General features: G+C 74.9%; 1 protein-coding gene across 1 annotated transcript; it reads left to right on the top strand.

Moving 5' to 3' along the window:
- Nucleotides 1-2,254: 2,254 nt before the first annotated feature.
- Nucleotides 2,255-11,378, top strand: LOC138065475 (complement C2-like; the record flags this gene model as incomplete). Its single annotated transcript, XM_068929497.1, has 14 exons — nucleotides 2,255-2,438; nucleotides 4,273-4,368; nucleotides 5,622-5,758; nucleotides 6,247-6,385; nucleotides 6,494-6,640; nucleotides 6,711-6,800; nucleotides 8,239-8,471; nucleotides 8,648-8,759; nucleotides 8,975-9,125; nucleotides 9,208-9,284; nucleotides 9,771-9,862; nucleotides 10,546-10,669; nucleotides 10,750-10,799; nucleotides 11,093-11,378. Coding segments are annotated over 14 exons (1,818 nt in total), but the record flags the coding sequence as incomplete, so codon positions are not given.
- Between the last annotated feature and the right edge of the window lie 977 nt (nucleotides 11,379-12,355).

Raw genomic sequence — 12,355 nt, 5'->3', positions numbered from 1 at the left:
CCGGGCACCCCTAAACTGACCCGGGGACCCCAAATACCCCCTGGGACCCCCACGTCCCACCCGGGGAGTCCCGAATCCGACCCCCGGGACCCTGATCCCACCCGGGCACCCCTAAACTGACCCGGGGACCCCAAATACCCCCTGGGACCCCCACGTCCCACCCGGGGAGCCCCGAATCTGACCCCCGGGACCCTGATCCCACTCGGGCACCCCTAAACTGACCCGGGGACCCCAAATACCCCCTGGGACCCCCACGTCCCACCCGCGGAGTCCCGAATCTGACCCCCGGGACCCTGATCCCACCCGGGGACCCCAAATACCCCCTGGGACCCCCACGTCCCACCCGGGGAGTCCCGAATCTGACCCCCGGGACCCTGATCCCACCCGGGCACCCCTAAACTGACCCGGGGACCCCAAATACCCCCTGGGACCCCCATGTCCCACCCGGGGAGTCCCGAATCCGACCCCCGGGACCCTGATCCCACCCGGGCACCCCTAAACTGACCCGGGGACCCCAAATACCCCCTGGGACCCCCACGTCCCACCCGGGGAGTCCCGAATCTGACCCCAGGGACCCCAAATCCGACCCTGGGGACCCCACGTCCCACCCAGGGACCCCGAATCTGACCCCAGGGACCCCAAATCCGACCCTGGGGACCCCACGTCCCACCCAGGGACCCCGAATCTGACCCCAGGGACCCCGAATCCAACGCTGGGGACCCCACGTCCCACCCAGGGACCCCAAATCTGACCCCAGGGACCCCGAATCCAACGCTGGGGACCCCACGTCCCACCCGGGGACCCCAAATCTGACCCCAGGGACCCCGAATCCAACGCTGGGGACCCCACGTCCCACCCGGGGACCCCAAATCTGACCCCAGGGACCCCGAATCCAACGCTGGGGACCCCACGTCCCACCCGGGGACCCCAAATCTGACCCCAGGGACCCCGAATCCAATGCTGGGGACCCCACGTCCCACCCGGGGAGCCCCAAATCTGACCCTGGGGACCCCAAATACCCCCTGGGACCCCCACATCCCCCCTGGGGAGCCCCAAATCCCACCCGGGAGCCCCAAAACTGACCCCAGGGACCCCAAATGGCCCCTGGAGGCTTCAAATGCCATCCTGGGACCCCCAAGTCCCCCTCAGAGACCCCAAATCCCCCCAGAGATCCCCCTCCCTGGCCCCAGCCCCTCCCAAGCCCGCGTGGGGCCGGTGTGGGGTGGCGTGGGGCTGGTGTGGGACGGTGTGGGGTGGCGTGGGGCTGGTGTGGGGTGGCGTGGGCTGGTGTGGGGCTGGTGTGGGGTGGTGTGGGGTGGTGTGGGGGCTGGTGTGGGGTGGTGTGGGGTTGCATGGGGTGGCGTGGGGCTGGTGTGGGACCGGTGTGGGGTTGCATGGGGTGGCGTGGGGCTGGTGTGGGGTGGTGTGGGGTTGCATGGGGTGGCGTGGGGCTGGTGTGGGGCTGGTGTGGGGTTGCGTGGGGTGGCGTGGGGCAGGCGTGGGGCTGGTGTGGGGTTGCATGGCGTGGTGTGGGGCTGGTGTGGGGTTGCATGGGGCTGCATGGGGTGGTGTGGGGTGGTGTGGGGTTGCATGGGGTTGCATGGGCTGGCGTGGGGCGGCGCGGGGTTGCATGGGATGGCATGGGGCTGGTGCGGGGTTGCATGGGGTGGTGTGGGGCTGGTGTGGGGCAGGTGTGGGGCTGGTGTGGGGTTGCATGGCGTGGTGTGGGGTTGCATGGGCTGGTGTGGGGCGGTGTGGGGTTGCATGGGGTTGCATGGGGTTGCATGGACTGGTGTGGGGCAGGCGTGGGGCTGGCGCAGGGTTGCATGGGGCGGTGTGGGGCGGCGTGGGGTTGCATGGGCTGGCGTGGGGCGGCGCGGGGTTGCATGGGATGGCGTGGGGCTGGTGTGGGGTTGCATGGCGTGGTGTGGGGCTGGTGTGGGGCAGGCGTGGGGCTGGTTTGGGGTTGCATGGCGTGGTGTGGGGTTGCATGGGCTGGTGTGGGGCGGTGCGGGGTTGCATGGGGTTGCATGGGCTGGCGTGGGGCAGGCGTGGGGCTGGCGTGGGGTTGCATGGCGTGGTGTGGGGCTAGCGTGGGGTGGTGTGGGGTTGCGTGGGGCGGCGTGGGGCTGGCGTGGGGTTGTATGGGGTTGCATGGGGTTGCATGGGGCAGCGTGGGGCTGGTGCGGGGTTGAACGGCGTGGCGTGGGGCTGGCGCGGGGCGGCGCGGGGCGGCTGTGGGCCGGCGTGACGCGGGCCGGCAGTGGGGCACTGCCCCCCGCCGGCGGTGCCCCCCGGGGCGGTGGCGACGGGCGCCGGGCGCCAGCGGGGGGCCGAGGTGGAGCTGCGCTGCGGCCCGGGGCTGCTGCTGGTGGGCTCCGGCCGGCGCCGCTGCCTCCCCTCGGGCGAGTGGTCGGGCGCCGAGGCCTCCTGCCGCCGTGAGTGCGCCCCCCGCGCCCCCCGCGCCCCCAACCCGCCACGCTGCACCCCCAGCCCGCCCCCGAACCCCCCCGCTGCACCCCCAGCCCGCCCCCAACCCCCCCGCTGCACCCCCAGCCTCCCGAATCCCCCCGGACCGCCCGAATCCCCCCACGCTGCACCCCGAACCCGCCCCGAACCCCCCCGCTGCACCTCCGGCCTCCCGAATGCCCCCGGATCGCCCGAATCCCCCCACGCTGCACCCCGAATCCCCCCATGCTGCACCCCGAATCCCCCCACGCTGCACCCCGAACCCCCCACGCTGCACCTCGAACCCGCCCCGAGCCCCCCACGCTGCACCTCCAGCCTCCCGAATCCCCCCGGATCGCCCGAACCCCCCACGCTGCACCCCGAACCCCCCACGCTGCACCCCGAACCCCCCACGCTGCACCTCGAACCCCCCACGTCCCCCACACTGCACCCCGAACCCCCCCCGCTGCACCTCCAGCCTCCCGAATGCCCCCGGATCGCCCGAATCCCCCCACACTGCACCCTGAACCCCCCACACTGCACCCCGAGCCCCACGCTGCACCCCGAACCCACCCCAAACCACCCCACGCTGCACCTCCAGCCTCCCGAATCCCCCCGAACATGCCCGAATCCCCCCACACTGCACCCCGAACCCCCCCCACTGCACCCTGAACCCCCCCCGAACCCCCCCCACTGCACCTCCAGCCTCCCGAATCCCCCCGGATTGCCCGAATCCCCCCGAACCTGCCCACACCCCCCACACTGCACCTCGAACCCCCCACACTGCACCCCGAACCTGCCTGAATCCCCCCACACTGCACCCCGAGCCCCACGCTGCACCCCGAACCCACCCCGAACCCCCCCCGCTGCACCTCCAGCCTCCCGAATCCCCCCGAACCCGCCCCGAACCCCCCACGCTGCACCCCGAACCCCCCACGTCCCCCACACTGCACCCCGAACCCCCCACGCTGCACCCCGAACCCCCCACGTCCCCCCCGCTGCACCTCCAGCCCGCCCCGAACCCCCCCCGCTGCACCCCCAGCCCGCCCCGAACCCCCCCCGCTGCACCTCCAGCCTCCCGAATCCCCCCGGACCGCCCGAATCCCCCCACACTGCACCCCGAACCCCCACGTCCCCCACACTGCACACTGAACCCCCCACACTGCACCCCGAACCCCCCACGTCCCCCACACTGCACCCCGAACCCCACGCTGCACCTCGAACCCGCCCCGAACCCCCCACGCTGCACCCCGAACCCCCACGTCCCCCCCGCTGCACCTCCAGCCCGCCCCGAACCCCCCACGCTGCACCCCCAGCCCGCCCCGAACCCCCCCCGCTGCACCTCCAGCCTCCCGAATCCCCCCGGACCGCCCGAATCCCCCCACACTGCACCCCGAACCCCCACGTCCCCCACACTGCACACTGAACCCCCCACACTGCACCCTGAACCCCCCACGTCCCCCACACTGCACCCCGAACCCCACGCTGCACCTCGAACCCGCCCCGAACCCCCCACGCTGCACCCTGAACCCTCCACACTGCACCCCGAACCTGCCCGAATCCCCCCACACTGCACCCCGAACCCCCCACGTCCCCCACGCTGCACCCCGAACCCCCCACACTGCACCCCGAACCCGCCCACACCCCCCACACTGCACCCCGAACCCCCCACGTTGCACCCCGAGCCCACCCACGTCCCCCACGCTGCACCCCGAACCGCCCCATGGCTCCCGACATGCCCCCAGGCGTCCCTGGCTCCCCGAACATCGCCCCGTCCCCCTGCCCCCCTGACGCCCCCCGCCGCCCCCCGCCGCCTCCCCGCAGACCCCTTCTCCTTCGACCTGCCCGAGGACGTCCGCGACGGCTTCGGCACGTCCCTCTCCGGCGTCCTGGGGCTGGCGGGCGCCGGCGCCGAGAGAGGTGGGAGCCGCCGGGACCCCGGCGTCCGGGGGGACCCAGGCGTCCGGGGGCAGCTGGGGGGGCCCCGGCGTCCGGGGGGAATCCGGGGGACCCAGGTGTCTGGGGGTAGCTGGGGGGGGCCCCGGCGTCCGGGGGGGATCCGGGGGACCCAAGCGTCTGGAGGGACCCAGGCGTCCAGGGGGACCCAGGTGTCTGGGGGGGACCCAGGCGTCCGGGGGCAGCTGGGGGGGGGCCCCAGCGTCCGGGGGGGATCTGGGGGACCCAAGCGTCTGGAGGGACCCAGGCGTCCAGGGGGACCCAGGTGTCTGGGGGGGACCCAGGCATCCAGGGGCAGCTGGGGGGGGCCCCGGCGTCCGGGGGGGATCCGGGGGACCCAGGCGTCCGGGGGTAGCAGGGGGGGCCCCGGCGTCCGGGGGGGATCCGGGGGACCCAGGCGTCTGGAGGGACCCAGGCGTCCAGGGGGACCCAGGTGTCTGGGGGGGACCCAGGCGTCCGGGGGCAGCTGGGGGGGGCCCCGGCGTCCGGGGGGGATCCGGGGGACCCAGGCGTCCGGGGGTAGCTGGGGGGGCCCCGGCGTCCGGGGGGGATCCGGGGGACCCAGGCGTCCGGGGGCAGCTGGGGGGACCCCGGCGTCCGGGGGGGATCCGGGGGACCCAGGCGTCCGGGGGCAGCTGGGGGGGGGCCCCGGCGTCCGGGGGGGATCCGGGGGACCCAGGCGTCTGGAGGGACCCAGGCGTCCAGGGGGACCCAGGTGTCTGGGGGGGACCCAGGCGTCCGGGGGCAGCTGGGGGGGGCCCCGGCGTCCGGGGGGGATCCGGGGGACCCAGGCGTCCGGGGGCAGCTGGGGGGGCCCCGGCGTCCGGGGGGGATCCGGGGGACCCAGGCGTCTGGAGGGACCCAGGCGTCCAGGGGGACCCAGGTGTCTGGGGGGGACCCAGGCATCCAGGGGCAGCTGGGGGGGGCCCCGGCGTCCGGGGGGGATCTGGGGGACCCAAGCGTCTGGAGGGACCCAGGCGTCCAGGGGGACCCAGGTGTCTGGGGGGGACCCAGGCATCCAGGGGCAGCTGGGGGGGGCCCCGGCGTCCGGGGGGGATCTGGGGGACCCAGGCGTCCGGGGGCAGCTGGGGGGGCCCCGGCGTCCGGGGGGGATCTGGGGGACCCAGGCGTCCGGGGGCAGCTGGGGGGACCCCGGCGTCCGGGGGGGATCCGGGGGACCCGGGCGCCCGGGGCGCCCCGGTGACGGCCGGCCGCAGATGAGTCCCTGGGCCGCCGCATCGTGCTCAGCCGCACCGGCTCCCTGCACGTCTACTTCCTGATCGACGCCTCCAAGAGCGTCAACGAGAGCAACTTCCGCGTCTTCAAGGACTGCGTGGCCGCCGTGGTGGACCGGGTGAGCGGGCCCGGGCGCCCCGGCGGCGTTCTAGGTGCCCCAACGGCGTTCTAGGTGCCTCCACGGGGGAGCCGCGTGGCCCAGGGCGGGATCCAGCTGCCCTGGGTGGGCTCTGGGTGCCTCAGTGCCGGGTCTGGGTGCCTCAGGCGGGTTCCAGGTATGCCAAGGGGAGAGACGAGTGCCCGGACGTGGGTGCTAGGTACCCCGCCGTGGGGTGTAAGCGCTTGAAAAGGGTCTGGGGTGGCGCAAAACGGGTTCTAGGTGCCTCAACGTGGACTCTAGGTGCTCCAGGTGAGCTCTAGGTGCCCCAAAACGGGCTCTCCATGCCCCAAAGCGGGTCCTGGGTGCCTCGAGGCACCCAGGTGGGGGCAGTTCTAGGTACCTCAGCGCCCCTCAGGCGACGCTGAGTGCCCGAAGGGGCGTCCAAGGGTGCCGGCGCCGGCGCCGTCACCCTCGTCCTCATGCTGTCCCGCTCCCGCCCCTTCCAGATCAGCAGCTTTGAGGTGCCCGTCAGCTTCGCCGTCATCTCCTACGCCAGCCAGGCCCGGGTCATCGTCTCCACGACCCACGACGAGGCCAGCGACGCCGACGAGGTCCTCAGCAAGGTGGAAGCCATGAAGTTCGGAGGTCGGTCACCGGCAGGTCGGGCGCCCCGAGGCCGCGCCGGGGTCCCCGGCCCCGCGCCGGCGGTCCCCAGCCCGCCCGGACCTGGCGGCTCTGCCTCTCGCCCGGCAGATCACGGGGATGCGACGGGGACCAACATCCACGGGGCGCTCATGGAGGTCTACCACATGATCCTCTTCCAGCGGGAGCGGGCGGCGCAGCAGGGCCAGCCCGAGGCCTGGAGGAGCGTCCGGCACGCCGTCCTCCTGCTGACGGACGGTGAGGACCCGCCGGGGCGCCCCGGGCGCCGGCCGGGCCCTGCGCTCATGCCCCGCTCCTGGCCCCGCAGGCAAGTTCAACGTGGGGGGACACCCCAGTGACGCCGTGGCCAAGATCGAAGATGTCCTGGAGATCAAGCCGGACCGGGCGGACTACCTGGGTGGGTGCCCCCAGCCGGCTCCAGGCGCCCCCAGGGGGGTTTAGCAGCCTCTGGGGCGGTTCTAGGCACCTCAAGGCCAGTTTTAGGTGACCTGGGGCAAGTTCTAGGTGCCTCAAGGCTGATTCCAGCTCTCAGAAACGCTTCAAGCAGCCTCAGGCAGCTCTAGGAGCCTCTGGGCTGCCGTGAGGTGCTTGGGGCGGCTCTAGGTGCCTCAGGGCGGATTCTAGGTGTTGGGACTGTGGTTCCAGTTACCCCAAAGCTGCTCCTAGGCGCCTCGAGGTTGCTTTTTGCTACTCCGAAGGTGGCGTTAGCAACCTCGAGGACAGTTCGGGGTGCCCGAAGGGCGGTTTTAGCCGTCTCCAGGGTGGTTCTAGGTGCCCGAAGGCCGGTTCTGGGTGCTTCAAGGGTGGCGTCGCTACCTCGGGGCCGTTTTAGGTGCCTGGAGCTTGGTTTTAGCTACTTCGGTGGGGGGTTGGCGACCTCAAGGCCTGGTCAGGCCGCTTCGAGGCTGGTTTTAGCAACCTCCCGGGGGGTTCCAGGTGCTCCAAGGCCGCTCTAGGCGCCCCGAGGGTGGTTTGAGCCCCTCCAGGGCTGGTCTCCGGGGCAGGCCTAGGCTCCTCCGGGGCGCTTTTAGCTGCCTCCGGGGAGGCGTCGGCTCCCCGAACGGCCGGTTCTAGGCGCCGCAACCCGCCTTGGCCGTTCGGGAGCCGCCAGCCCGTCCTTCAGGCCGCTCCGGCCCGGGGCCGTCCCAATGCCCCCTCGTGGCCCCCCCGGCCCCTGTGGCCGGCCCCCGGCCCTGACCCCGGCGTTCTCCCGGCCCCGGCCCGCCCCCGCCGCTGTTTGCTTTTCTTGCGCCATCGCTGGCCCGGGCGGCCGCCCCCGCCGGGGCCTCTCCTGCCCTCGCGGCCACCGCCCCGGCCCCCCCCGCCCCCCGGGGTCGAATCCTGCCCCCAGGCTCCGCCGGGCCCCGAACACCCCCCGGGTGGGGGCGGCGCGGGGGATCCCGGCCCCACCGCAGACCCCTTCCTCGGGACGCGTTCTAGGTGCATCTGCGCTGCTTCTAGGTGCCCCAAGCCCCGTCCTAGGTGCCCCAGACCTTCATCTAGGTGCCCCAGACTCCAACCTAGGTGCCCAAGCCCTGTTCTAGCTCCCCCAACCGTGTTCTAGGTGCCCCAAACCCCTTTCCGACACCCCCAACCCTCATCTAGGTGCCCCAAATCCTATCCTAGGTGCCCCAAACCCCACTGTAGGTGCCCCAAGCCCTCTTTTGGGTGCCCTGAACTGTTCCTAGGTGCCCCGAGCCCCGTTCTAGGTGCCCCAAGCCCCGTTCTAGGTGCTTCAAGCCCCGTTCTAGGTGCCCCAAGCCCCGTTCTAGGTGCCCCAAGCCCTGTTTGAAGCCTGCCGTGGCCTCCCGGCACCGACCGCTCTGCCCCCGCAGACGTCTACGCCTTCGGCGTGGGGGCCATGGAGGTGGACTGGCTCGACCTGGACGCCATCGCCTCCAAGAAGCCGGGCGAGACGCACGCCTTCAAGCTGGCGGACACGGCGGCCCTGCGGCTGGCGCTGGAGAACGTGCTGGAGGGCGCCGAGCTGGGCGACATCTGCGGACTCGCCAACGCCTCGGCCAGCGCCACCGGCCCCCAGCAGAACCCCTGGCACGTCGTCCTGCGGGTGAGCCCTCGCCCGGACGCCTGGGTCCCCCGCGGCGGCGCCCGAGGGGGCGGGCGGGACGGAGAACCCAGGCGTCCGGGGCCGGAGGCGGGGGAACCAGCCCTGTGGGGGCCCAGGCGTCCGGGGGGAACCTGCCCCCGGGGCCCAGGCGTCCGGGGCTGACGGGCTGGGCGCAGGCCGGCGTGGGGCAGACCTGCAGCGGGTCCCTGGTCGCCCGCCGCTGGGTGCTGACGGCCGCTCACTGCTTCACCGGCGTGGAGAGCACCGACACCTGGACCGTGGACGTGGGTACGGCCGCCCCGCGCGGGGACCCAGGCGTCCGGGGACCCCCGCCCCGCACCCCCCTCCCCGGGGGACCCAGGCGTCCGGGTGGGACGGGCCCAACGCTGCGTCCCCCGAGGACCCAGGCGTCCGGGCGCCCCGGTGCCTCCCCGCGTGCCCCGCTGTCCCCCAGGGGGCCCGGGTGTCCGGGGGCCCAGGCGTCCGGCTGACGGGGCGGGCAGGGGGGGGCGAGTGGGTGCCCATCAGGCGCTGGCTGCAGCACGAGGGCTACGACGTGCGGGCCGGGGTCGCCCGCGGCATCCCCGAGTTTTACGACTACGACGTGGCGCTGGTGGAGCTGGAGCGAGACGTGGGGCCGGCCGGGACGCCCAGGTGGGGCCGGGGGGGCAGCGGGGGGCAGCGGGGGGGCAGCGGGGGGCTCCTCGGCCCTGACACCCCCCCCCCCCCGCCGCAGGCGCATTTGTCTCCCCTGCACCGAAGACGCCAACCGGGCCCTGAAGATGCCGCTGGGAACGACCTGCAAAGAGCAGGGTAAGGACCCAGGCGTCCGGGGGACCCAGGCGTCCGGGTGCTCCTTGGGGACCCAGGCGTCCGGGGGACCCAGGCGTCCGGGTGCTCCTTGGGGACCCAGGCGTCCGGGGACCCAGGCGTCCGGGCGCCCACCCCGGGGACCCAGGCGTCCAGCGGACCCAGGCGTCCGGGTGCTCCTTGGGGACCCAGGCGTCCGGGGACCCAGGCGTCTGGGCGCCCAGCCCGGGGACCCAGGCGTCCGGGGGACCCAGGCGTCCGGGTGCTCCTTGGGGACCCAGGCGTCCGGGGACCCAGGCGTCCAGGCGCCCACCCCGGGGACCCAGGCGTCCAGCGGACCCAGGCGTCCGGGTGCTCCTTGGGGACCCAGGCGTCCGGGGACCCAGGCGTCTGGGCGCCCAGCCCGGGGACCCAGGCGTCCGGGTGCTCCTTGGGGACCCAGGCGTCCGGGGGACCCAGGCGTCCGGGACGCTGACCGCCTGCCCGCAGAGGCCGAGCTGCTGGGCCGGGCCCGGGTCCCCGCTCAGTTCGTCTCCCTCGAGACCCAGAGGACGAGCGTCCTGATCAAGACCCAGGAGGAGGTGAGGGCCCAGGCGTCCGGGCGGCTCCCTAGGGACCCAGGAGTCCAGGCAGCCCCCAGGGGACCCAGGCGTCCGGGCGGCTCCCTAGGGACCCAGGCGTCCAGGCAGCCCCCAGGCGTCCGGGCGGCCCCGGCCCACCCCACGGCGGCCCCCAGGGGACCCAGGCGTCCGGGCGGCCCCGGCCCACCCCACGGCGGCCCCCAGGGGACCCAGGCATCCAGGCAGCCCCGGCCCACCCCACGGCGGCCCCCAGGGGACCCAGGCGTCCGGGCGGCCCCGGCCCACCCCACGGCGGCCCCCAGGGGACCCAGGCGTCCGGGCGGCCCCGGCCCACCCCACGGCGGCCCCCAGGGGACCCAGGCGTCCGGGCGGCCCCGGCCCACCCCACGGCGGCCCCCAGGGGACCCAGGCGTCCGGGCGGCCCCGGCCCACCCCACGGCGGCCCCCAGGGGACCCAGGCGTCCGGGTGGCCCCGGCCCACCCCACGGCGGCCCCCAGGGGACCCAGGCGTCCGGGCCCCACCTGGCCCCATCAGAGCGACGAGGCTCTAATTACCGGCAGCTGCTAACGACCCCCCAGCTGGGTCCAGCAGCCCCACTGCCCCCGGGACCCCGCAGCCCACCCCCTGCCCCCCGGCCCGGGGCCCCGGCGTGCGGGGACCCAGGCGTCCGGGCCGCCGGCAGTGGGAGGCCTGCGCGGCCGGGGCGGTGCAGCCCGGCACCGTCTACGCCGGCGCCTCGGTGTCCGACGTGGTCACGGAGCGGTTCCTGTGCAGCGGCGGCCGCGACGAGGGCGCCACGTGCAAGGGTGAGGCGGGGGCCGGGGGCGCGTGCGAGGGGACCGCAGCCCGTCCCCACGTCCCCACGTCCCCGTCCGTGTCCCCCCAGGCGAGTCCGGGGGGGCCCTGTTCTTAGAGAGGAAACATCGGTTCGTTCAGGTGAGTGCAGGACCCGGACGCCTGGGCCCTCGTGCCCGGACGCCTGGGTCCCCGGACGCCTGGGCCCTGGTGCCTGGACCCTTGGGTCCCCGGATGCCTGGGCCCTCGTGCCCGGACGCCTGGGTCCCCGGACGCCTGGGCCCTGGTGCCTGGACCCTTGGGTCCCCGGACGCCTGGGCCCTCATGCCCGGACACCGAGGTCCATGGACACCGGGTTCCCCGGACGCCTGGGCCCCGGTGCCCGGACGCCGGGGTCCCCGTGCCCGGACGCCTGGGTCCCGCTCGCCTTGCAGGTGGGGGTGGTGAGCTGGGGCACCTTCGAGGCGTGCCGGGGGCGCCGGGGGGGCGCCGGGAAGCAGCTCCGGGCTCGGCCCCCCCCCGGCCACCGGCCCCGCGACTTCCACATCAGCCTCTTCCGCGTCCAGCCCTGGCTGCGGCGGCTGCTGGGGGGGCAGCTGCGCTTCGCCCCCCTGGGCTAGCGCCCCCCGGCGCGACCCACGGCGCCACCCCCGGCCGCCCCCCGGCCGCCCCCCGGCGCGACCCACGGCGCCACCCCCGGCCGCCCCCCGGCACAACCCCCGGCGGGACCCCCGGCCCCCCCCGGACCCACAGCTGCTCCTGGACCCACGGCGGGACCCACAGCGCCCCACAGCTGCCCCCCCGCAATAAAGCTTTTGTCCAACCCCCCCCCCCGGTGCCTCTGTCGTCCCGTCCCCCCCCCCCCCGACACCCCGACCTGCCCCCGGGGCCGCCCGGCCCCTTCCCGGCACAACAACCCCCCCCCCACCCCCCGCAGCACCTGGCCGGGCGCCCGGACGCCTGGGCCCTTGGGGAAGGGGGTGGGGCAGGTGCACCCGGACGCCTGGGTCCCTTGGGGGGGGGGTTCTTGGACCCCTGGGGAGGGGGGTCCCGGACGCCTGGGTCCCTTGGGAGGGGGGTGTACAGGTGGGGGGAGCTGGCAGAGCACCCAGGCATCAAGGGGCCCAGGTGTCCGGGCCGGCACTGGGGGGCTCCGGGCCCTGCTGGGGCAGATGCTCGTTAGCAGTTAACGAGGCCTCGTCACCCCGAGACGGGGGACAGCTGGGCCCGGACACCTGGGCCCCCTTTGGGGGTGGGAGGGGGTGGGGGGGAGGCTCCGGGACGCCTGGGTCCCTGGAGGGTGAGTGGGGCAGGGGCTCCCGGACGCCTGGGCCCCCCGGGGGGGCAGGAGGGGGTGGGTGGGGTTGAGCTGTGGGTCCCGGACGCCTGGGCCCCCGGGGGGCAGGAGGGGGTGGGTGGGGTTGAGCTGTGGGTCCCGGACGCCTGGGCCCCCAGGGGGCAGGAGGGGGTGGATGGGGTTGAGCTGTGGGTCCCGGACGCCTGGGCCCCCGGGGGGCAGGAGGGGGTCGGTGGGGTTGAGCTGTGGGTCCCGGACGCCTGGGCCCCCAGGGGGCAGGAGGGGGTGGGTGGGGTTGAGTTGTGGGTCCCGGACACCTGGGCCCCTGGGGGGCAGGAGGGGGTCGGTGGGGTTGAGCTGTGGGTCCCGGACGCCTGGGCCCCCGGGGAGCAGGAGGGGG

This window comes from Struthio camelus, unplaced genomic scaffold, assembly GCF_040807025.1.
Source record: "Struthio camelus isolate bStrCam1 unplaced genomic scaffold, bStrCam1.hap1 HAP1_SCAFFOLD_264, whole genome shotgun sequence".
Lineage (NCBI taxonomy): Eukaryota > Metazoa > Chordata > Aves > Struthioniformes > Struthionidae > Struthio > Struthio camelus.
The sequence above is the reverse complement of the archived record's forward strand: the minus strand, read 5'-3'. Positions and strand labels throughout refer to the sequence as shown.